General features: G+C 39.1%; 1 protein-coding gene across 5 annotated transcripts in view; it reads left to right on the forward strand.

Annotated features, from left to right (window-relative positions):
* Positions 1–680: 680 nt before the first annotated feature.
* Positions 681–23,882, forward strand: part of cfap74 (cilia and flagella associated protein 74) — a 62,243-nt gene continuing 39,041 nt past the window's right edge. Inside the window, exons 1-15 of one of the 5 annotated variants that reach the window (XM_039801435.1) lie at positions 681–863; positions 1,395–1,499; positions 1,648–1,729; positions 2,054–2,218; positions 3,141–3,239; positions 3,353–3,457; positions 5,580–5,753; positions 6,162–6,272; positions 8,527–8,629; positions 9,841–9,998; positions 10,144–10,357; positions 10,467–10,622; positions 13,515–13,673; positions 13,861–13,979; positions 22,919–22,985. In XM_039801435.1, coding sequence (XP_039657369.1) covers positions 1,400–1,499; positions 1,648–1,729; positions 2,054–2,218; positions 3,141–3,239; positions 3,353–3,457; positions 5,580–5,753; positions 6,162–6,272; positions 8,527–8,629; positions 9,841–9,998; positions 10,144–10,357; positions 10,467–10,622; positions 13,515–13,673; positions 13,861–13,979; positions 22,919–22,985 — 1,812 coding nt within the window. In that variant the 5' untranslated portion in view covers positions 681–863; positions 1,395–1,399. The remainder of the gene's footprint in view (positions 864–1,394; positions 1,500–1,647; positions 1,730–2,053; positions 2,219–3,140; positions 3,240–3,352; positions 3,458–5,579; positions 5,754–6,161; positions 6,273–8,526; positions 8,630–9,840; positions 9,999–10,143; positions 10,358–10,466; positions 10,623–13,514; positions 13,674–13,860; positions 13,980–22,918; positions 22,986–23,882) is intronic. The other 4 variants (XM_039801434.1, XM_039801433.1, XM_039801431.1 and 1 more) reach the window with 4 other exon arrangements.

Here is a 23,882-nt window from a genome sequence, read left to right on the forward strand (position 1 = left end):
ATTCCTGAAGACTAACACACATTTCCAACATGGTATGCAGTAGGAGACACACTTCTCTCCTTCTTTTTCTGAATTCCTCTTCAACATTATGATGAATTGAAAGACTTTATTGTGTCAAATAAAAGAGAATCTTTCCAGTAAAAAAGCCCATTGTGCCAGTGCAATACTGATCAACTACAAATTCATGTATTTTCCCAGTGTACTATAAATCAGATAGGGCATTGACAAAAGATTTGCATAACTCACAGATTTATCATTCTTTCTGAACCAGCTGAGATATTTCCTGCTGAGTGCGGCTCGCCTGATCTCAAATAAAACAGTGCTGGTGAAGGAAATTATATTGAAAAGGTAACAACAGTCAGAAAGTCACAAAATATCACTGCCACTGTGTGTAAAAAAAGAAAAAAAAAAAGTCTTCCTAATTCATTCGAAAATAGGCCTTTTAATCAGAGTTGCGATTAGAATAACACCATATGCACCATATGCGATTCCTATTTAACATAAACTAGGCCTACTTTGTCCTATTTAACATAAAGTAGGCCTACTTTGCCTACCATTTACTGGTGCACAATGCGATTTTATTGTTTTTTACTCTTTGAACCTCTTATTGTATAATTTTGGCGGACCTTGGATCATAATTGACAAAACTAGCGCCCTTTATATAGACAAAACGTCATGTCATTGCCAGCAGCAGGTTTCAGTTGGAAGTCGAGACTCCTCACGGGGCTTCAAGGCCTCGCCCGTGCGTCCCGTCTCCTTGGAAACACTAACAAACATGGCGGATTAATTTTTGTTGTGAGGAAAAAGAAAAAGTCATTTTGAGAAGATATCTTGCCAAAAGAGGGGGCGCCTAGACAAGCAAGGTAACGGCTCCATGTTCGTTAAATGAAGTGTTTAACTTGTTATATATGAATGTTACACAGCCTAAATTCAGCATTAATTGTGCCTTAACATAACGTTAGTCGCCAACTGTCTAACAATAGCTTTCCAATTTAGCTAGCTAACTCAGCCACTATCGAGAAACGACACGCGAAATTCCATTCAGAAATCTGGTTATTGAATGTTGCCTTACTTAGTGCCAATATGATACACCTACAAATTACGACTTTAACATATGCTGCAATTCACCAACAGCCATTCTTCAAATCGGCAGACATATTATCCACCAAACAACATTTTAAAACAAACACTTTCATCTTTTTAAATGAAACCAGCGACTATTCCTGTTGACAAGCAACATGAGCTAACGATGACATTATGCTAACGTTACAGTAAGATTGCATACTGAATGAGTGAATTAATTAACGCCTAATGTCTGCCGAATGAAGGTGGCTTCCAACGATTCAGTTCAGGTTTGTCTGGTAATATGCACCTGTGTGTTATTCATAAATAAGGTAAAATGGACGTCGAAGACAGGAACAGTCCATGTGACGTGGCGTCAGACAGGTGTGGAGAGCTGGGTGTCCACCTCAGCACTGATGATGATGAGGACAATGAGGGTGGGTGACAGCTCCTGTTGTTTGCTAAATGCAGCTTGAAGTCTATATTTGTAGTCACTAAGATACCTTCTCCTTAATTCACAATCTACAAAACTGTCTTTGTTACCTTAGTTTTAAGAGACTTTGAAATCCTCACTTTTAATATCAGAAGGTGGTCCAGGCCAGATGACCTTTAAAGATGAAGAGGCAGTCCTTTCTCCTGATTTGAAGTGGTTAGAAGACTTGTATGAGTAAGTGGTTCTTGCTTTTCTGTGGATAATCACAGACAATTACATATACAAACAAATGTCTATGTATTAATCCTTAATCCTGTTATCTCCCTCTCAGTATTTAAAACATCAAGTCAATGTCACTCAATATGATTCTCAATATATTTGAATTAGAAAACAAATCTATTTTTTCCAGAATTGATTATTATGTTTTCTACATCGTAAAACCTCAGTACAAACACATCCAGGCATAATGGTGGTATCATTTTATGTATGTACATAATGCATAGATTTTGTGTTAAACATGCCCCCTTTTCCTAAATGTAATTTCCCATCTGCCTGAAGAGAGGACGATAGTGATATGGATGGCAATGGTGACCTTGCGGTTGCAGCCGTCAATGGTAAGAAGAGGAGTTATGCCGAGACAGCACGGATGTTCAAGCTGAGACGAAACCTGGACCAGCTGGACTGCTTTCACCAACAGAAGGAGCATGACGTGCTGAAAGCCAGGTCTGGACCTGGCATTCAACAGACCTCTAGAGCCACAGTAGCATCATACTCTAGATAGCGATCCCTGTGTCTCTCTAGACTCTACTGAAACCTGTACACGTAATGGAAAGCCATGCATGCGTTCTTTTGGCGCCTTTTTGTCATCGGTTGTTGCATTGCTAAGAAAAAACTATTTTCCACAATCTTTTTTTAAGTTTTTGGAAAATTCTTCTTTCTTTTTTTCAGCATTATTCCACTTTTCCAGGTCTTTCCACTCTTGCCCCCTTCACACAGGGTCAATAATTTCTGTACTGGTCAATTGATTCAGCTATTTGCAGGAAATAATTTCAGCTGAAGGGAGTACATTTCCCATAATGTCCTCTCTTCCCACTTTTCTTCCCTCTTTTTATTTGTCTGCTCTGCGAGCCATTAAGCACCCGATGAACTGTGAAGTCGTCCCCAGCTAAAATGGCTGTCATTTTCCTTTTGCACAAAACATCAAAGGTCAGAGTGGAGCTGTACTGCACTCTGATCAAACATGAGTTTAATGGAATCTAAGCACACCTGGCTTTTAACCAATCTGAAGCTTTTACTGTACCATGTGCCAAGATTTTCTTTTTATGACAGTCTTTTGCCGTCACAGATTGTTCTGTTGCACACCATTAAACTGCAAAAAGAACATTGAGCAATGCAATAGCTGTTTAGGTGTGTGTGTGTGTGTGTCCACTCTCAGCTTTTCAATATCTTCATTAGATTACCTTGTTAGCCGACAGAATTACCTTCTTTTTAATGCAATGGCTGCAAGGAAATCCATTAGCCTAATGCTCTGAGCACATTGCACTTTAACTGCCTTGAATATTTTCTGTCTGATTGGCTTTGATCTGGATTGCTTTCTATTTCAACACTCAAACTTGTCTCTGTTATTTTGTGTTTCTTATCCCAGAGAAGAGCTTAAACTCTGTCGTCAGAACGTCGAAAGTCTGGTGGAGCAAAGGGATAAGTTGGAGAAAGACATAGAGCGACAGAGAGCAGAAGACAACAGGTGAGTTCAAAATGGACAAACAGTTACTGGTCTGTACTTTATATTCATATATGATATGTTTCTGTTTTTCCCTACCCCTGTGTATTCCACTCTTTGTTTATTTTATTCTGCAGTGTGGCAGTGTTTCGTTTGCGAGCCCAGCATAAGAATCTGTGTCAAAAGTTGCAGAGTGATGAGGAGCTGGAGGGCCACATCAGCACTAGGCTGAAGCAACAAGAGTGAGTTCGAAAAGAAAATGGTTTAACAATAAAGTCTTGTTCTGACAGGCTTTAGTACAGCATAAAAAATACAGCTCCCCCATTTATTTCAATGGTACTGCTGCATTAACACTGGGGGAGCAAACACAGGGGGCTAAAAAAAAGCATGGTCATCCAGCAAAAAAAGTTTCACCTGCCCAAACTTTTACTGCAACACAATGTGGCATTATCCGGCAACAAAGCACTGTATTTGTCAATCAGTAGTGCACATTCCACCATGATAACTTTCTATATACTATAATGATATAACGAACCGCTAGGCAGTGTTTAGGTGTCCCATAGATCTATTTCTCAAAACAAACTTCCTGGATTGTATTTCAGCATCTCAACGGTACCTGAAACAACACGTCACACCAATGCATTCAGAGCTCTTTTTAGTCAGAAAGCCTAGTTACTTAAAGGGGTGATATACTGATTATATAGGGTATTTCACACTGTTCCTTAAGGTCTCCTAATGGGGTATGTAACATTGGTTGGGCTGAAAATGGCCTGGTTGATATTTTATTGGCCCTTATGCATCCCTGTGTTTTGGCCCTATTTGTAACAAGAGCTTTTCTTCCAAATAAGGTATGCTCATTAATATTTAGATGAGCTGCACGCTGATTGGTTGAGCGAATCCCCATACACACTCATTAGAGACGCGACAGAATCTCATATTCCAGACACTGCAGTGTTTTGTTACCAAATTCACTTCTGAGACTTTTTTATGCGAGAAATCAACTATATAAAGCTCAAATATGTTTTGTTTCCGTTTTACGAAAATTGATGGCTAATTTGACTCGGACTTTAGGAGCTCCACACAGTCTGACGAGAAAGCGGCAGCCTGCTGGGCTCCATACCCAGGGCAAAGTCACGCTTTGTGGATTACTGCACTACCGGGGCTCCGCTGCCGGCATAACTATAACATATTTACAGTTTGAATTTCATCAAGGCACTTATATCACAGCTACCCCAAGGTCTTACAAAGCTAACAAAAGCTAACAGTCCGATTTGAATTTAAGGCATTTTTATGAACGTGAGGGGTCTTGTTAGGAGGAGCAGCTAGCTAGCTATGTGTCCCATTCAATACAATGGGAAAATATCGCGGCTAGCTAGCTACACTTTTGGCATAACTATAGTATTGTTTACAGTTTGAATTTCGTCACGCCACTTATATAACCTCTACCCCAAGGTCTTATGAAGCTAACAATGGTGTCCGATTTCAACATACATAGTTGATTTCTCGCATAAAAAAGTCTCAGAAGTGAATTTAATGGTAAAATAGCAGATGAACAATGTATACAATTTCTGAGATCTGCCCAACCTAGATTCAGAAGACTACCTGATCTCAGATCAGTTGTGTAGCCTATGTAAATGTTGGGGTGTGACAAAGAGAGAGACTAGAGCTAAATGAGGAGGAGCCGCCGAGTTGACGTCAACTAGGCGGCTCGTTGAGATTTGCTCGTTTTCAGAGGCAGTTTCAAATTATGAGATTTGCAGAGGAAAGAGGTGTCAATGAGATTTAGAGGTTCTATGTATGTCCTAGTTACCCACTAAACTGTCATTATTCAACTATGACAAGGTAAAATCGGTTTTGCATTCTATCACCCATTTAACATTTTGTGCATCTGCATCACAGTGGTAAATGCTGTAAAGAACCGTCTTCGAGTTTGATATGCAAGAAAAGCTTTGCCTTTGTTACGTTGGACTTTATAATATGAAAGAAAAAAAATCCTTCCAGTGTGTTGTGGGGCAGTTTCGCTCATTTTAAAAAAACCTATAAGGAATCCTGCCTTATTCTATTTTAACAAACTGCTAGTTTTCCTCTAATGGTCTGAATGGCTGTTTCGTAGCCTTTTCAATAATCATCCATTAAGCGTTTGCCTGTTGAACCAATCGATTCAGTTGAGTGATCTGTTCTTAATCATGATTTAAATAAAAACTATAAAATCAAATCCGCATTGTGCTTCAAAACCCCATTGAGCTCTAGCTTCTTACCTACTACAGTAAGTGACTGTAGTGGTAGATAAAATACACCACCAGTCAACATTATTAATTTCCTGTTCTATCTACATCCATCTCATTTTACATCTTGGCTCCTCAGAATGGAGCTGAGTGAGGTGGAGGTGGAGCTTGGCAGGTTCTCATCACTCCGGCAGGAGGTGCAGGAGGAGGAGAGGGTCTTCCAGGTCCTTAAGAACCAGAAGGCAGCAACAAGGCTGCAGCAGGAGAGGAAAGCCAGCCAGAACCTGCAGCTCAAGATGCAGCATCTCAGGGTGTAGGGAAAACAACCCTCTTTTCCATTCACACTGTATTTTGTGTGTGTGTGTGTGTGTGTGTGTGTGTGTGTGTGTGTGTGTGTGTGTGTGTGTGTGTGTGTGTGTGTGTGTGTGTGTGTGTGTGTGTGTGTGTGTGTGTGTGTGTGTGTGTGCGACAACTTCTGCTCTGTTGCGCAAACAAAATGATTGATCTCAAAATATAAACAATTATTAATTTGTGCACTGAAGTGAGATTAAATGCAACATAGGGTCTTGTATATTCAAAGTATCACTCCCCTATCATAAGAACTGTTCTTTGTCCTGTAAAAATGTCCTATGACATTGTTTTATCGATTCTTTTCATGATAAGCCCGTGTGGTGAATAGGTTATATCAGCCTTATAAGTGTTTGTGATTGTGTTCTGATAGTAAACAGGCAGCCATGCTGAGGAAAGAGGAGACTGAATGTCAGAAGAAAATCGAAGAAGGACAGGCGAGGCGCAAGATAGCTGCCAAGTACTTGACAGAGACCATTAAAAGGTAATCCGCTTTTAAGACAATAAATAGGGCTGAGACTAGAACAAGAATATGGTGTATCTCATTTGAGAGTTGACACATCTTTTTGAACATTCGCTCATACTGGCAAAATATAATACAAGCAAGCCTGACAGGATACTTTACAGAGCTCAAATTCATACAGAAAAGCTGAAAGTGAATAGTAGATCAGATCTGAGGAGAAAAAGTGATGTGCATGAAATGTAGGTTTTGTTCTGGTCTATATTAGGCTATGGTGAGAGTGGGCTTATGTGACTTTGACTGGTCACCCCTTAACATAAGGGTCTTATTGCCAATTGAAGCAAGAGTTTTGGAAATCCAATACAGTCACCTTAGGTCCACCTCAAAGCCTTAAAGAGACGGCTCACCCCAAAATAAACAATACACATTTTTCCTCTTACCTGTTATTCTATATATCAATCTAGATTGGTTTGGTGTGAGTTGCCCAGTGTTATCAGCCGTAGAGATGTCTGATTTCTCTCCAATGAAATGGAACTAAATAGCACTTGGCTTTGGGTGCTCAAAGCGCAAAATAAAATAAATTTAACAAAACTCAGCACCAATGTCTCTTTCCAGAAATCATGACCTGGTTACTCAAAATAATCCAAAGCCTTGTTGTGAGCAGTCATGTAGGAACTATTTTCTTTCTAACGAAGTACACCGGCCAACTGTATCACCGCACAGACGGAAGTGTACTCATGGAAGAGAGGCTCGTCCTCCTCGGCTGAGCTACCTGTAGCTTACCAACACTACTAGCTCACCTGAACTAGCAGCTCACCTGAACTAGCATTATCGGTACAGCTCAGGTATGCTACAGCTCAGTCCATGGAGGACGCCCTTAATGTTGACATTTCGCACTGTCACAAGCACAAATCTCTTATCCATGAGTACGCTTCCTAGAAAATATAAAGAAAAGAAGAAAGAAAATAGTTCCTACATGAAACTGCTCCCAACCAGGTCTTTGGATTATCTTGAGTAACTGAGTCATGATTTCTGGAAAGACACATTGCTGTTGAGTTTTTCAAATGTATTTTGTTGGCGCTTTGAGCACCACAAGCCAAGTGCCATCTACTTCCATTACATTGGAGAGAAGGCAGACACCTCTACGACCATTATCTCCAACACTGGGCAACTCCCACGAAAACAATCTAGATTGATGAATAGCACTACAGTTAAGAGGAAAATATGTATTTTTGATTTTGGGTTTACTGTTCCTTTTAAAGGAAAAGGCTAACAATATTATATACTGTATTTTCTTATTGTCAGAAATACCCCTAAAAAAATGAACTGATCCCTACTATAAGTGTATTTTTCACTGAGAAGTCAAAGCCTGCTGCACTGTAGTTTATTCCTCTGTGCCATTGAGGGTCACATGTTCTTTCATTAACATGAAGATAAGCACTGTAGTTTATTATGAGTCAAGCGTACATACGTTATAAATACAAATGTATTTACACCAAATGTGTATTAATCAGCAGCTGAAAATGGTACCAAAAAATCCACAATTTACTCCTGTTTGAATAATGTTTACTTTAACCCCAGCAATTACTTAACCTTTTTTGTTTTTTTTTAATTAAGTTATATATTTGTGCAGCATATAGATTTTTCAATAACCATACTACTTTGAGTGGATTATCCTATTATACCATGGCAACATTCCATCAAGGGAAATATAATTATTGTCTATTTATATAACGGGGCTCCACCTTTGGTTAACATAATTTTCTGCTCCAAGTACTTACAGAGGTCATTGTCTAGTAACGATCAGCCAATCAGAGGCCTTTCCTTTAAACAGAAGAAAGTCCTGTATGGCTTAAACGCCAAGGTTCTGGATTTATTTCTGTGAATTATTGAATTATATATACATAAATTATATTTATGTTGTTTAGTTTAGCCATACCTCATACATTTTGCTTCAGTAAGATTTAAATAAATGTTTTTTTATATGTACAGTATGTGAATGTTATATATTTTTTTTTAATGCCTATATGTATCTGGAACCTGAGCCGAACAGTGTTAACTATTAGTATTTACCCCCTAACAGCTAAAGTGAATAGTCTTGTTATACTCAGAGCCACGGTTATAGACAATACATTATTTCTCTGAGTTATAATGATTAACCTCAATGTTGCTTAGCTCCTGGAAGTTTCAGTCCCAAGCAGTAACAGGATAATTGTTTTTCTCCCTGTTGCTGTATTTGAGCATTGACATGCTTTGTGATTGTACCCTTTTCATTCAGGATGCATCAGCGAGAGGCTGAGAAGGAGCAAGAGAACAGGGAGTTACTGGAAAAGAGGATACAGGCTGTCAAGTCACTGAAATCTAACATAGCAGCCACTCAAGTGAGCAACCGCACCCACCCATATTGATACCTGCATTATGGGTGTTGCTTTAGCAGTGATGAGAAACGCAGACTGTAGCGCCATGTATTATTAACATTTATCATCATCTATAGCTATCATATATATATATATATATATATATATATATATATATATATATATATATATATATATATATATATATATATATATATATATATATATATACTGTATATATATAGTGCATTATAAGATTATTACAAAGTGCATAAGTGAGCAACCTTTTAAGTACACACCATATTTAGTGATGCATTATATACCCATAAAGCTTTAAAGACATGGTGATACAACTTTGCCTAATTAGATTTGTGCTAAAATGGCACACATGTAACTGTAGAGTTAATTGCATGTAATAATAGTACTAGTATGAACACATTGTGACCATTTAGGAATCATTATTAACAATTAAAATGTATAAAACAACCTTTTTGTAATGTGCATTATGAGTGCTGATATATTATCAAAATCAGTATAAATGTATATAAGCCATAAATTATAAGTATATATGTGCTTTTTAATTTACCATTTGCCTTTTAAGCTAACCAATTAAATGGAGACCGGCAGATGCTTCCTCCTTAACTAACCAGAGTAGCCACGACAACTTGGAACTTCAGTTCCTGCTGTTACACTAAAATTAATTTAAGAGCACAAATTTATAATGTATGTTTTAAATTTAAGGGCATGAATTACTCACTTGTTAGCACAATATCCTGTATATGCTTGTATTATATCACCTGATGGGCTCTGTAGTTTTTACACTATGAGTACCAGTGTTTTTAATGGGAGATGTCATGCATAAGAATGTTGAACATTGTTGAAGTTGCAATAATGTCTGTGATCATGTGAATTTTACATTGCAAATCACTGTATTGTACATACTTTCAAAGGAAATCATCATACATTTCTGTCATTAGGACCCAGATTTATTTATTTATTCTATCCACTCCTCATAGCTAGGAGAGATGTGAAGCAGAAACCACATTTTCATTTGATTGTCATTACACCCCCTCATGTGTCTTCCAATTCAACATTCAACCGATACATTTCATATCTGAGGAGAAAATAGCTCTGTGATAATAATCTTTCCTACTTCAAATGATGATGAACTCTTTATAAGGCTCAACTATGATGTGGTCAAATATAGCTTTATTAATCTCATGGTATTTCTTTAGGAGAGCTTACGGGTCCATCAAAGCAGAGCCAAAGCAAACACCCAGAGGAAAGAGCAGCGACAGAGACAACTGAGAGAATCCCTTCAGGCCCAAGGAATCAACAGTATCAAGCATATGTACCAACAGAAACAACTAGAGGAGTTAAAACGAAAACAAGAGTACGTCCTCTCCGCTCCTCTCCTACATGCATGTCCTCCACTCCCACTCCATGCAGCAGTGTGTGGGTGTTTTCTCTTGCTGTGTGCTGAAGAATACATGACCGCATTTCAGTATATTGCAGTGTTGTTGATTTGCCTTTCTCAGGGAATTCGAGGACAGGCAGAAGTTAAAGAGAGTGGAGATTGTGGCAAAAATCATTCAGGAGGAACAGCTGGTAAAGAACAGAAAGAGGCACCAGGCACGGCTGCCTAAACCCACAACCACTGACAAGTTCCCATCTCTGGGGAGAGCAAGAGAGAAGCTCCTGTCCTACCTGGATCCCAGCCCCCCATCAGCCACCGAGGAGAGTGCCACAATTGTGAGTGGCTCATTACATCTGAGATGACATATGTGAAATGACTGTGTGAAGCCATCGAGTGCATTTTGAACAATTATGACCCAATGTGTGTGTGTGTGCGTTTGTCCAGCAGTTAAGACAGTTCAGTGATAGCAGCAGCTCATCGTCAGCTTCCTCTGATGTTGAGGACCTGGGGCAAACCGTGCACCAGGAAGTGGACGACCAGAGCCTTGCTGACAGCCTGGCTGAGCCTGAGTTCTCTGGGCTGTGGGACCAGAACTACAAGGTGCATTAAACAACAGCCAATGCCAACCAAAAAGCAAATCCCTGCAAGCTGCTAAATTTAAACACTCATAAATCATGTCCCATTTATGGTACAGCAGTGACATCATCTTTCTATGGATGTGCTTATTGCACAAGTGCTTATTAAACAACAAAGCTGATTCTAGTTCCTCTGATTTAATCAGGCTGGCTGAAACCTGGCGGTTGAGGTTGCATGGGTAGGAACAGGGACAAAACACACGTTCAATTGCCTTTAGCTCTACCTCCGGCTTGTTATTGTGTTCAAATAAACACAGGTGTCAGTATTTGTGGATGGGAAACCAGTGAGAGATCATGTTCTTGTTCTTGCACAGTAGCACAGTCTGTCTTAACCCTCCCAGTTCAACAATCAGGCGACAGTGATGAGGCAATCCAAGTTTTTGAGGGCTTGTACTTGTTGTTCTGATACCAATACCAGTATCGGTATCAGCTCCGATACTGCCTAAAATGCTGGTATTGGTATCGGTAAGTACTGGAGTTTATGCACCGATCCGATACCACGTAATAAAGCCCTAAAGAAAATCTACGTTAAAGTAGTTTATTTATGTTCTTTTTCCGTTATAAGTGACTGTCAAACTGGATAATAAAAGAAAGTTCTGGGGCGTTCATTGTTTGTGTTTGTTCATGTTTCACAAAGAGTTTAACCTGAGCCAGACAGACAACAAAGATAGAAATCACATCACATCCATACAGGGATAGTAGTATACAGTTAGTAAACATAATAAAATATATGACACACTGGTATCGGATCGGTACTCCGTATCGGCCGATACGCAAGTTCAGGTATCGGTATCGGGAAGCAAAAAATGGTACCGGGCCATCTCTACTTGTACTGATACTTTTTAGATAAGAGCTTTTCTGTTTGTCATCACTGTTTGCATTAAGAATGGGAGAGTTTACATTAGGGATGTAGGCAGTTAGTGCTGACAAATTTGTCGATTCCATTAACAACCGTTTTTCTGATCTGTTTAAAAGTTATGTATTAAGCAAAATGCTTAAAATTCTGTACTTTTTACTGTTTGATGTCCCTGTAAAGTTAATATCCTTGGGTTTGGACTGTCAGACAAAACAGGACATTTAAAGACGTCACCTCGGAATCTCGGAAATTGTATTGTTGACTTTTTCTGTCATGTCATGTTTTATTGATTTAACGATTAATTCATTAGTAAAAAAATCTATTAAAAAAAGATTATAAATAATGCAAAAAAATGTTATATGTATCATAATATAATGCATATAACAATTCCGACATATAATTGTTATAAGTCGCTCAAATTCTTAAAGATGGAGATTTGTGGTACATTATGTCGGCGGTGCTATGTGTGTGTTTCCAGCAGCTGGACCTTCATAGTTGGAATAACTGCATTGTTTGTACCACAAGTATCTGTGTTCAGAACCTGCACGCCACAAGTGGTTTTCTATACCACAGAAAATTGTTCGGTGACTTGTTGGAGGTTTGACTTCACCTATTGCCCGCAGCTCTTTTCCTGTCCAGCTAAATGTGGCTGCTGCTACTTTCACAATTCCTCCCCTGCTAAATGCTAAATGAAATTATTGTTGTTCTACTTGTTACAATAGAACTATCACACTAATATCTGTGCTGAGTAACACATTAGCATACAGTACAATGAGTGTCTGTAGGCAACTAGCACTAAGTTCTACAATACATATGTAATCAGTCAAACTCCATCACCACAGTGTTGCACCACAGTGACAGCATTGATTCTGACTTTTTCTTTGAATCTGAAGATAAAGTACCTTGCTCAAGAGCTGCTCTGTGGTAGTGGCTGATAGAAGCAGGAGTGTCTCTAGCTCACTGCCATGGAGGTGAGTTGGCTATTTGTCTCATCCAGCCCTCCACACACTTGAAATGTGCGGCGACAGGCATCACTTCTTGTTGTGCTGGTGCCTTTGAGACCTCAGAGCGAGCGCGGTGCTTCCAGCTCAGAGCTGTGAGCAAGTGACAAGTCGAGTGGAAGCGATCTCTCCTCCTAACATGCAGATCTGACTCATTCCCTCATCACCGGCTACTTCTCAACACAGTAATGGCTAGTGCGTTAGATGAGCACAGCAATGTAACACAGCTAATAAGATGATTCATGAGGGGGAGAATAATGAGGAAATGTCAGTTCACTTCAAGTGCTTTACAATACAGAAAGAATAGAGCAGGGATAAAATGTCAAAACCATAAAAAGTGTAACACTTTTAAACCTTTTAACACACAGTTTACCTCTTGTTTCTCCTTAAGTATCCTAAATGTTTGGAAAATTCATGTTATTCGACACTGTCTGACACAGCATGTCATATATTCTGTTTCAGCTTGTTCCGACCAGGACTGGTTCTATCTAAATGGTGTTGCTAGCACCTTGTATGAAAATTGTCAAGTACTGATAGTTGATTATATACTATTATAACTTGTAACTTCTAACATTGTTTCAATCTCATAATAGAATTTCATAATGCTACATTAAATGATATTTCATCTTTTGTGCACCTAATGACATATGATGCATATTTACATCACCACTTAATCTGTAAGATATCACATTCCATTCTTGTTCATGCATTCAGAGGATAAAATCCAACCCAAAGGAAAAATCTGAGGAACTAAAGAAAGAACTTTTTTTTTTTTTTTTTTACTTTATGATGACAGAAAGTTCAGTTAGGATTTAGTTTCATAGGCACTAGGCACACTCTCAAAATACATGTCCTACTTCTGCCTTTCTTTAAACTGTGTTCTATATAAAGAGGTTTTTTAATGTCAGTGAATTTAGATTTTGTTGTTACGGTGTGCTAACAAGAGTTTTTATTATAGTGATTATTTTGTATTACTTAACCATTTGTTGCTTGGTTACAGATGCTTTTGAATGAGAAAACAACATTGGTGCAGACAGAAGTAAAGCAGGAAGAACCTGCAGTGGCCAGTGGAAAGCTCAGCATTCCTCCTAAAATGGTTCATGGAAAGGAGCTGAAAGGGCCTCCATTCATCAGTAAACCAGAGGTCATCCTGTTTAAGGTACCACACTACTGGTTCTGTAGAATGCACATTCTGAAAAGACCTTGTCATAGCAATTCAGGGATTTAAGCATGATAAACTTGCGTAATGTTCATTTTTCCTCTTGAAAACGATGTAATTAACAGTGGATTTTTGATCTTTTGTTGATAGATTTTAGACTGACATTAAGGTGAATTTTCTATTTTAGGACTTTGAAGTGGGGAAGATGTATAAGAAGAAAATCGTCCTGACTAACATCAGCTACATCACCAACCACTGCAAGCTTCTTGGGGTCTCCACACATCTGAAGGATTTTATCTCTATCAAGTAAGAGTTCTCTAAACACACACGACGGTAGTGGCCACGGTACAGTGCACGTGGGACAAAAAGTGGGCCAGAAAGATGTGATTGAAAGCTCTCAATGAATGTGAATAACGGCAAGAATGCTTAATTCTGCTGAGTAATACAAATACTATATAGCCTGGATGTCAGCCGAACTTAGCCCCGCCCCCCAAAATTTGAGGTCGGAAAGTTCGGTTTGAGGGCTGTATACGATGATGGACAGATGATCAACAGTAACGTAATCAACCACGTCACCAAAGAGCATTTGGGATGAATTTGTTTACAACAAAGATGGCTGCAATCGCGTCTGTTAATTGCGCATGAATTTTAAAAGAGCAACAGAGAACCGTGATCACGTATGTATACACATTGCCACATCCGTCCGCACGACACGGAAACTGCCATTTCTGCATTTGCGCTGTCGAAATCTGCCTTTGACTTGCAGCTTCTGTGACATCTGTCTACGTTGCTCTGATTGGTTGTAGGTCTATCCAATTGAGTGCAGAGGCATTTTCTTTCCTGGTGCGGTTGAAACACACCCCATAATCACAGTCCAATGGAGCAGTATCAGACTCACCAGTTTAGCATTGCACTCCTATAACATTGTCGGATTCACAATGAATGTAAAAAAAACTTGTCACAATTGATTGAGAACCAGAGATTTCGTCCTTTTATTACATGCTGTTCTTCTTCCTTGTTTACATTACCCACAATGCTACTCGACTGCTGACAGTTCAGTCAGAGATTTGGGCGTGTTATGCTCATAGCAGCTGTAGCTTTGAGCTGCTAGCCTCCAGCAGAGAAGAGGAGCGGGCTACAGATGTCTGGTAAACTCTATCTAACTCACAGGGATTAAAGTTCTCCGTCGTTACGACGAATTTGATTTTAGAAATGCCATATCTGAGATCGATGCAGAAAAAAAGTTGCCTTACAAAAAAAGTTGTAAGGCAACTACAAATATTAGGTCCGTTGAATGAATGTGAATTTTGTGATGTTTACAAACCTAATAGTGTTTTTGAGTACTTCCTGTGTCTCAATCAGTGACAGCTCAAGAAGATGCATCAGCCATGAGTTTCGCTTTGTTTATGCTGTAGCCTACGCTTACGCTTGTCTCATTAGCAGCTGATAAGGTAAGCCAATCTGTTGAATTTTTGGGGTATGATCGATTGTGAGCTCTATGTGTGAGGGAGATAAGAAGTGTAGGCTTGGTTCTTTCAGTGCATTAATGTATACAATTTCTAAAAACCAATAAAAACCAATAGGGCACGATCGCAAAAGGGGTGCTATCTGTATAGGTAGATGTGAACAGTTTTCACTTTAATCCCTGAACTCCACACAACCAGGTTGTTTACCAGATTTTCCCCAAGATTTTTAAACTAGTAGTCCAGTCAATGTTGCCTCAGATTTCGCACACAGCTCCCTGGAGCCGCTTTATACAACTTTTTTGTACATATGCCATAGTACTCCCCAAGACCTTTATACAGACTTTGATGCATAAAATAGCTGGAGTTCCCCTTTAATAGGCATTAAAAATTCTTCTATTGCTACTTTAATAAGGTCATTAGAATATGATGAAAATCAAATAGTGTTATCAACTTCTCCATCCAAATTCCATTAAAGTTTGGATGAAGGTATGCTGTTTCTACAGCAAGAGGTGTTTACAACAACACATTTTAAAGCTTCTATAAACTCACTATATGTTGGACAGCTTCAATAAACGCATTGAAACAAGGGCTGTCAATCGATTCAAATATTTAATCGTGTTTAATCGCATGACTGTCCATAGTTAACTCATGATTAATTGCAAATTAATCACAGTTTTTTTATCTGTTCTAAATGTACTTTAAAAGGGATATTTTTCAAGTTTTTAATTCTCTTATCAACATGTGAGTGGACAAATGTGCTTGCTTTATGCAAATGTTCATTATTATTGCAACAATCAAAAACGATGACAAATACGGTCTATAATATTCCCCAGAATAACCTCAAAGGTACTGTATGCTCACAAAATATGCTGAAAGCATATCATGGAAAACTCAAGCCCACCAAGCAACAGCAGATGGGCACATTCAATACAACCACTTCTTGTAATTTTAAAAGACGACGGAGTGGACATGAAAGCAAAGCCTGTCCTCCCACGTATGGACGCCATCTTGGATCACCATGCTCACAGCTCTCTTATGAGCCTCAGCTCAGTGAGTCAGTCTACATCTCTGCTATCTCCTCTCTCTCAGCTTGCCAGCAGACCACAGGCAGGGCAGATATGCATTGTTCTCCAGGTCACTCACTGTGTATCACTTTCCCATCAGCTCCCCCATGACTTGATGTGGTTTCTTCGTCTCTCTTCTTTCATGCCTGACTGAATGAAGAGTCTCCCAGGCTACAGCAGTGTCAGCTGGAAACTACTGATGACTCTAAAGCCCGCGTGCTGGACCACTTGTCTGAACATATCACCTTCTAGTTTCTGATCTTAACTCACATGTACAGTACTAACAACATGTGCTGCCCGCTGTTAGTTTTCCACATTAGATTATTTCTTCCATTATGACAAAGCTGGTTTGTCACTCTACTCATTATTCAATGACATCAAGGAAATGATTAAGTATTTACAGTGTGACTATGCATTTTAGGAAAAAAGTAGTCCGGTAGTCAGGAAACCACATTTAAAAACTGAATTATGGGGGCGCCTGGTTAGCTCACCTGGTTGAGTTTGCGCCCCATGTACAGAGGCTCAGTCCTTGTCGCAGGTCGAGAGTTCGGTTCTTTGCTGCATGTCATCCCCTTCTCTCTCCCACTTTCCTTATTTAATCTGCCCTATCAATAAAGGCAATAAAAGGCACACAAAAAAAATACTGAAATATGCTTACACATGCTGACAAATTCACTTGTTTCTGCCACTATGCCTGACATACACCGTACTACTATTTAGTGTCTAATGTGTGTGCCTACAATATTGAGATCAGTCGTGACATCTGCAAAACCTTCATGGCTCACCCAGCGAAAACCATTAGCACATCAGGAGAGAGAAAACGTGAACCGGGAACACACAGGGCTTTTTCACACCAGCCCATGATTCCCTGTACGCCCCCTGAGTTTCTAAAAATGATCCCCGCTCCTCCTGCCCAGCATGCATGCATTGTGCATTTGTGCCAGAAAGGCTACTCTACGGCCCAGGCTTGCCAGACTTTGTGAGAACCTATTGCAAGAAGCTGTGGTTATGCAATTAGTGTCACTTCCTTGCATGTATTGCAAATGACTGGCTGAGAGGAAGACACCCCTCTGTTGTCTGTATGCTCCTGAGCTGAGTTGTGAGATAAAGCCTGAGGCTGTAGTAGAAATGGTGGTACTCGACAACATCTGAGGGTGCGATCACACTTACAATTTGTTTAATTTGGTCCAAATCATGCAGTATCAGGATGAGATACACTGTTTTGTTTCTCACTCACATCCAGTCAGTATAAATCCTACCGCCTGTGGTCACAGCAGGCTGGTGACCAGCGGCAGCGCAAACGGCACTAACAGAAGGTTTGCTGATCCGGCAGGGAGTCAGGTGTTCCGGAATCAGACCCCTGGAGCTGGGAATTGCGCCTGGCTAAATAAGTTGCTACAGTGGCTAACTGAAACGGCACTCTACAGAAACTGCTCTTCTGAGGGTTTCTAACAATATTTCAATGTCCTCTGTGATTGTTCTGTGTTGGTACTTCTTGACCTCATCTCGGCATTCAACACAGTAGACCATCACATCCTGATTAAAAGGTAACCCGATTGGGTGGGTATATCAGGCACAGCTCTAGACTGGTTTTCATTGTTTCTCACTGACCGATGCGTTACCGTCTCTATAGCAGACTATGTGTCAGACTCCTCTCCAGTGTCCTGTGGTGTCCCATAGGGCTCGGTTCTGGGGGCCCTGCTATTCTCGTTATATTTGCTGCCTTTGGGACAGATCATAAACAGATACAACATTGCTTACATTGCTTTATGCAGATGATATCCAGCTACATTTTTCATTTAAACCCAGTGAGGCCTCTAGGTTGTCTGTTTCGTGACTGTCTCAATGCTATAAGGGACTCGTTAGCAGTAAATTCAGTACAGCTCAATACTGATAAAACGGAGGTTCTGATTGTTTGTCAAGAAAAGGTCATCCCCACAATCATACATTGTATTGTTTTCTCTGCTGCCCGGTCAAACCTGCGCAATTAGGGGTGATGTTCAATAAATCGACGTTGTTTGACACATGTAAAGCAGCTAACCCAATCTTGTTTTTTTAACTAAAATCTGTAGTTTCTACTGCTGTTTCTACGCTCATACATGTATTTATCTCTTTCCGCATTGACTACTGTAACTCACTATTCTCTGCACTCAGTATGTCTGCCCTAGATCACCTTCAATCCATTCAAAAGGCTGGCACAAGGCTACTTAGAAGGTCATCTAGATGGTCTCACATTATCCCTGCACTCAAGTAAATGCACTGGCAACCCGTCAAATATAGGATTCAGTTTAAGATCCTCACACTAACCGTAGATCATTGCACGGTCAGTCACCTGCATATCTGGCTGAGCTACTGGAACCTTATTTGACAGCGCGCACTCTAAGGTCTACTTTGTCAAATTTACTTACTGGCCCGTGGTGGCACCGAGACTTTGGAACGCCCTGCCTCCTCCAATACGATCTGCTGTCTCTGTTGACTCTTTTAAAAATCAGTTAAATACCTACTTTTTTAAACAGGTGTTTGGTTGACCTGTCCCCACTTTATTTTATTTGTATATGTATTACTTTAGTCAGGATCCTGCTGTGACTGACTGCCTTTGTGCCACTCTGGTGGCCATTTTGTATATTGTGTTGAGTTTTGTGCTTGTTGCTGTTTCCCATGTGCTCTGTGGTTACCTGTCTGTCATGTGTCTTTGTCTCCGCCCATCCCCTTATATGGAGTTTCCCTCCGTTTCTGATCTCACCTGTTCCCTATTATTGTCTTGTCTAGTCCCCTGTCTTCCTGTTAATTGGTCTGTGTATTTCTAGTCCTGGTGTTCCTCTGTCCTTTGTTGGTTCATCTCTCTGTTTGTCCTGTGAGAGTCCTGTTCGTTTCTTCGTTTGTAGTTGTAAGTTTGTAAGTTGTAGAGTTGAAATAAAGCGTGTTTGTCTGCACTTCTGCCTGGAAGAGTCTTGCATTTTGCGTTTTTAAATATGTTTCATGTTATATGTTTTATGTAAAGCACTTTGTGATTTTAATCTGTGAAAAACGCTACATAAATACATTTTACTTACTTACTTTAACTGAAGGTCTCCAATTCGCCTCCGAAACTGCATTGCAGATAGAGATTTGTAAGCCCAGATCAAATCTTGAGAGCAAGCAAAGACAAAACTGTTTGCATAATAACTGATCTCACAAGAGGAATTAAGTCTCTAGAATTGAGTGGCAGTAGATATTTCATTTTTGCTATATTCAAAACAGTGTGATCTCAGATTTGGAAGCCTGCATGCCTTGCATGCACGTCTAACTGAGATCAGAGCAAACCCAACTTAATTTTACCTTGAGTGATGTTTCATCCTTTTAGATCTTCAAAGTAATCTATCAGCCTTTTGATTTGTCTTAAAGACTTTGTTACTGTGAAATAGAGACAATCTTGACAGCTATTATGGTTGTGTCCTGGTAAAACGTGTTGGCTAAAAAGTTGGTCTTTTCAAAAAGGGCCTTTTCATATTCTCAAGTGCTTGTTATCCGTCAAAGGAAAGTTAATTCTAATGACTGACAACCAGAAAACCATGCTGCTGTGCTTGTTGTTTTATTTACCTTCTTTGGTAGTCTGCCTAAGAGTCCACAAATACATTATTTAATATGAGCATCAGTCAAAACTGCTCTTAAAACACTCGTCATTGTCAACACTACATGGCATGTCATATGTAGTGTAATATAATATTTATAATTCTTAAAACTGCAGTGCAAAAATATGCATTATGTAGTAGCCACTAAATGTGAACAGAACAAGATCTCAACTTCTGTGAAAGAAGTATGACAGCAAGATTGTTCAAAGAATATTGACACACATCATCAGAGTTTTGATGTTTTGCTGTAGACTGCTTTCATACGTGGTTATGAGTGTAAGTGTGCTTTAGCTCTGTTGAACTGAATAATGAACTGAGAGTGCTTATCGATTCACTGTAGGAGAAGCCAATGGGCCAGAATGTAAAATAGAACACACAGCATAGTCAGTAATACTGTAACAGCCTCGGCGTCCGTTTCATCACTTCAGTCTACTGCAATAGATATACTGTACAATATGGCCTTGTTTGCAGCACTTTATATAGGGCTCTAGCAGGCTTTTTCGAACACTGCCTCACTCAGCATCTAATCCCAAGTGAACTGTTCTAATTTTTTTTTATTAACATGTCTTTTCATAACACTTGTCTTGAAGCTAGGAAAGAAGAATGGTATCAATAAGGAAGGAAATTAGTCAAAAAAAGAAAATTCTGATGGAAGGGCATTTGAAATGTATAATTACTACCAGATTTACCCAACCAGGTGGAATGCTTTCATACACTTCCAGGTCACAGTGGTGAGCTGGATGGCAGCTTCAGCCAGCCATCCTGACAGCTGGTCGAACAACTTCAAACAACTGGCTCTAACCAAACATAATCCTCCATTGCCCACTGGTGTTGATGATAGTATGCACAGATTGCTAATTATGTCTTTAGTAAAGTGTGTACGCATATTATTTATTATAGTTATTCAACAATTAAACATGAAGCACATTTTGAGTTCATCAAATAGAATTTGAAGAGGTCCACAGCTATTCAAACCATGTTTCAGAGGAGGGTTATTTACATTTTCTTTTTCTTTGTGGTTATAAACAGCATCAAATCCTCTCTCTTTAGAGGGTTGAGGACTGATCATCTCTTTGTATTTTCAACCATTTACTTCATGACAATTTCCAGTGAATATTTGCCTACAGCATCCGACCCATCATGTTCACTGGGGACTGAAAGCAGCTGGGTCATGTTCCAGTTGCACCATGCAACTTCATGTCTCTGGTGAAAGCAGTTAAAATTGTCTTTTCTTCAAGTTGTCTGTTCTTTAGCAGCCAGATTTCTAATATTGTTTAGTTCTATAATAGTTTGTTTTTATCATAGGCCGAGCAAACAGCAGCCTGCTACCACATTAGCTTTCTTGCTAAAGTCTCCTTTTTAACAATGAACGCACGTCTCGTCCTGCACCTTAGCTTGTTAAACAAGCAGCCAAACAAACATTGCGGGGTAAAGTGCACTGCTAAGGTCAGTTTGCAGGCTAGATAGCTAATTAGCTGCTCAGCTGCAACACATTAAACAGCATGTACATGAATGTACCTCCAAATGTCACTTCGGTCTGGTTAGATGCTTGTGTGGTCTTTACTCTTCCATACCAGTAACAAACGCTTTCTGTCCATGACTTGTAGGCTATAGAGCAAGTCTATATATATATATATATATATATATATATATATATATATATATATATATATATATATATATATATATATATCAGTTAGAAAATTTGGCATAAGAAAACTAGAAAAACTGGTATGAACCCTTTCAGCTTTCGTATTCTACCACCTGCAGGCCAAAATGACAACTTGGCACAAAAGATATCTCATGATCTACATACATGCAAACTAGCTACTGCATGATTGCATTTAGATTTACATTTTTCCAACTCTAACGGGATGATACCATTACCAAAACCTAATAATGAGGTTGTTTAGTAGCCTTTATAATCTGTAACTGAAGCTTCTTCATAATTATGCTCATAGTTGCATATTTCCAGCTTTTTGTTTATCTTTTGAATCTTGAGAATCCTCCTTGCTTCTCTGGCTGGCTGCCTGCTATATTCATATCGATCGGCTCTCTTCTTGTGTCTTTTCGGAGGGCAGAGAGTTGTGAAACTCCTCTGGGCAGCATTAGGGTTGGTGTTAACGTGTGCTGTTTGAATTCAACACATTCCTCATGTTGTTTTAAAACTTTATACTATAAACTTTTCGTTTCTGCTCTGTTTTACACTGCAAGATATTAATGAAATAATTCACAACCATTTTGTTCCACACTGCAGTGTTTTCAAATGGGACAATAGCATTTTTTTTTTCTGTGCCGATTCAAAAACAATTCTCGATTAAAAAACGATTCACAGTAAATGTAGTTACTTTTCGCATGTGATTGCAGTAGACATACAATTTAAAAGAAAATAACCACATCAAATTAAATGTAGTTTGATGTCACTTTATATGTCTTCATACAAAAATAAAAACTTTTGCAAAACTGCAAAGTGCCAAGCTTTGGCCAGCTTTCAGATACATTTAATTCAAGTATAAAATAAAACTGTTAAATAAAAAGAGCTTTTCGTTCAGAGTTCGATGGGAGTCTAGAGCATTGAAAGAGCGCGTTGGTTGACTGGCATGTTAGGTACTTTAGGTTGTTGTTCGTCCACGTCTTTAATGTTAATCTCTGAGTGATGGTGTACCATGTGAGTTCTCAAGTTTTTGGTGTTTCCAAGATACTTAACTTTCACTTTGCAAAGCCCGCACATAGCACGATTCCTATCAAGTTCCGTCTTCCCCTCGAGGTTATAAAAGCCGAAATGTGCCCAAACTCTCGCCTTCAATGATGATGGAGCAGGTTGAATAATTCTTTCTTTGAGGTTTGCCATTGTTTGCGCCGACTAAACTACTTCTGCTGCACTTGTTCTTCTTTTGATTATTACAAGAGTGCCCAGGCGTCAGTGTGAATTTGACAGAATTTTTTTAGAATTCTATGAATCGATTTTGAATTGGTAGAGCTTGAATCGCGATACGTATGTGAATCGAGCATTCTGTTTTCCATATGTGGTAAATAAAAATTACATTTAGACTGTATAAATAAATGCTAAATGATTTTCTTATTCATTGTGATCTGTGTTTCAGCTTTGAGCCTCCTGGTTCTTTATCTACTGGGATGTCTTGTGACATGCAGGCTGTTTTTCAACCTATGGTTAGTAACATCCCCCCTCCTTTTACACATCTACAGTGCATGTGACTGCAGTCTCATATCTGCATTCAAAAGGTGTTTTTTACCCCTTTTGAGTCTGCGGAATGTACCAAAAACATAATTTGGTCAATTTGGAATGAAGCATGGTACAGACTTTTAGTTTCAGTACATAAAGGCATGTCTGTGCAACTGTTAACATACATGAATAGTTATAATACTGTATGTTATTTGTATGTATGTTATCAGTGGGTAGAGCAGTCGCACATATACTGAGAGGTTTATGCCTCGACACAGAGGTCCAGGGTTCGAATCCGACCTGTGACAATTTCCTGCATGTCTTCCCCCTCTCTCTCACCTAGCTGTCCTATCAAATAAGGTGGAAAAAGCCCAAAAAATAATCTTAAAAAAAAAATTCTACACTACTCTATTTGATTTACAGTTGATATAGCTTTGCGATGCACCATTTAATGTATTCCATTTTGAATATGCAGTCAGTGGCACATTTTTTGTTGTGTTGGCTGTGGTACTCTACCACATTGGATTTAAATTGAAATCATGCCTCTGAGGTTAAGGTGCGTACTTTCAGCTTTAATTTGAGGGTTTTCACATCTGCATCAGATGAACAGTGTCAGAATTACACAATGGAAACTCTGCTGAATGTGCTTTTGTATATCATATAGTCTTTAACTAATCTGTTTATTGCCATTATGAGCTGTGCAAATAACAAGAGGTACAGAGGCCTGAGATATTCCCTGCAGCACCCCAGGGGTCGGTTAACAAATAACATAAAAGATGATAGTCAAATGCAAAAGAAATTACATAAATGTGCTTCTGAAAAGCTAAAAGAATGAACAGAAATACAGGAACCATAGATTTGTGAAGACAGATTTCTACTCTTTC

The sequence above is a fragment of the Perca fluviatilis genome, chromosome 5, assembly GCF_010015445.1.
Source record: "Perca fluviatilis chromosome 5, GENO_Pfluv_1.0, whole genome shotgun sequence".
Lineage (NCBI taxonomy): Eukaryota > Metazoa > Chordata > Actinopteri > Perciformes > Percidae > Perca > Perca fluviatilis.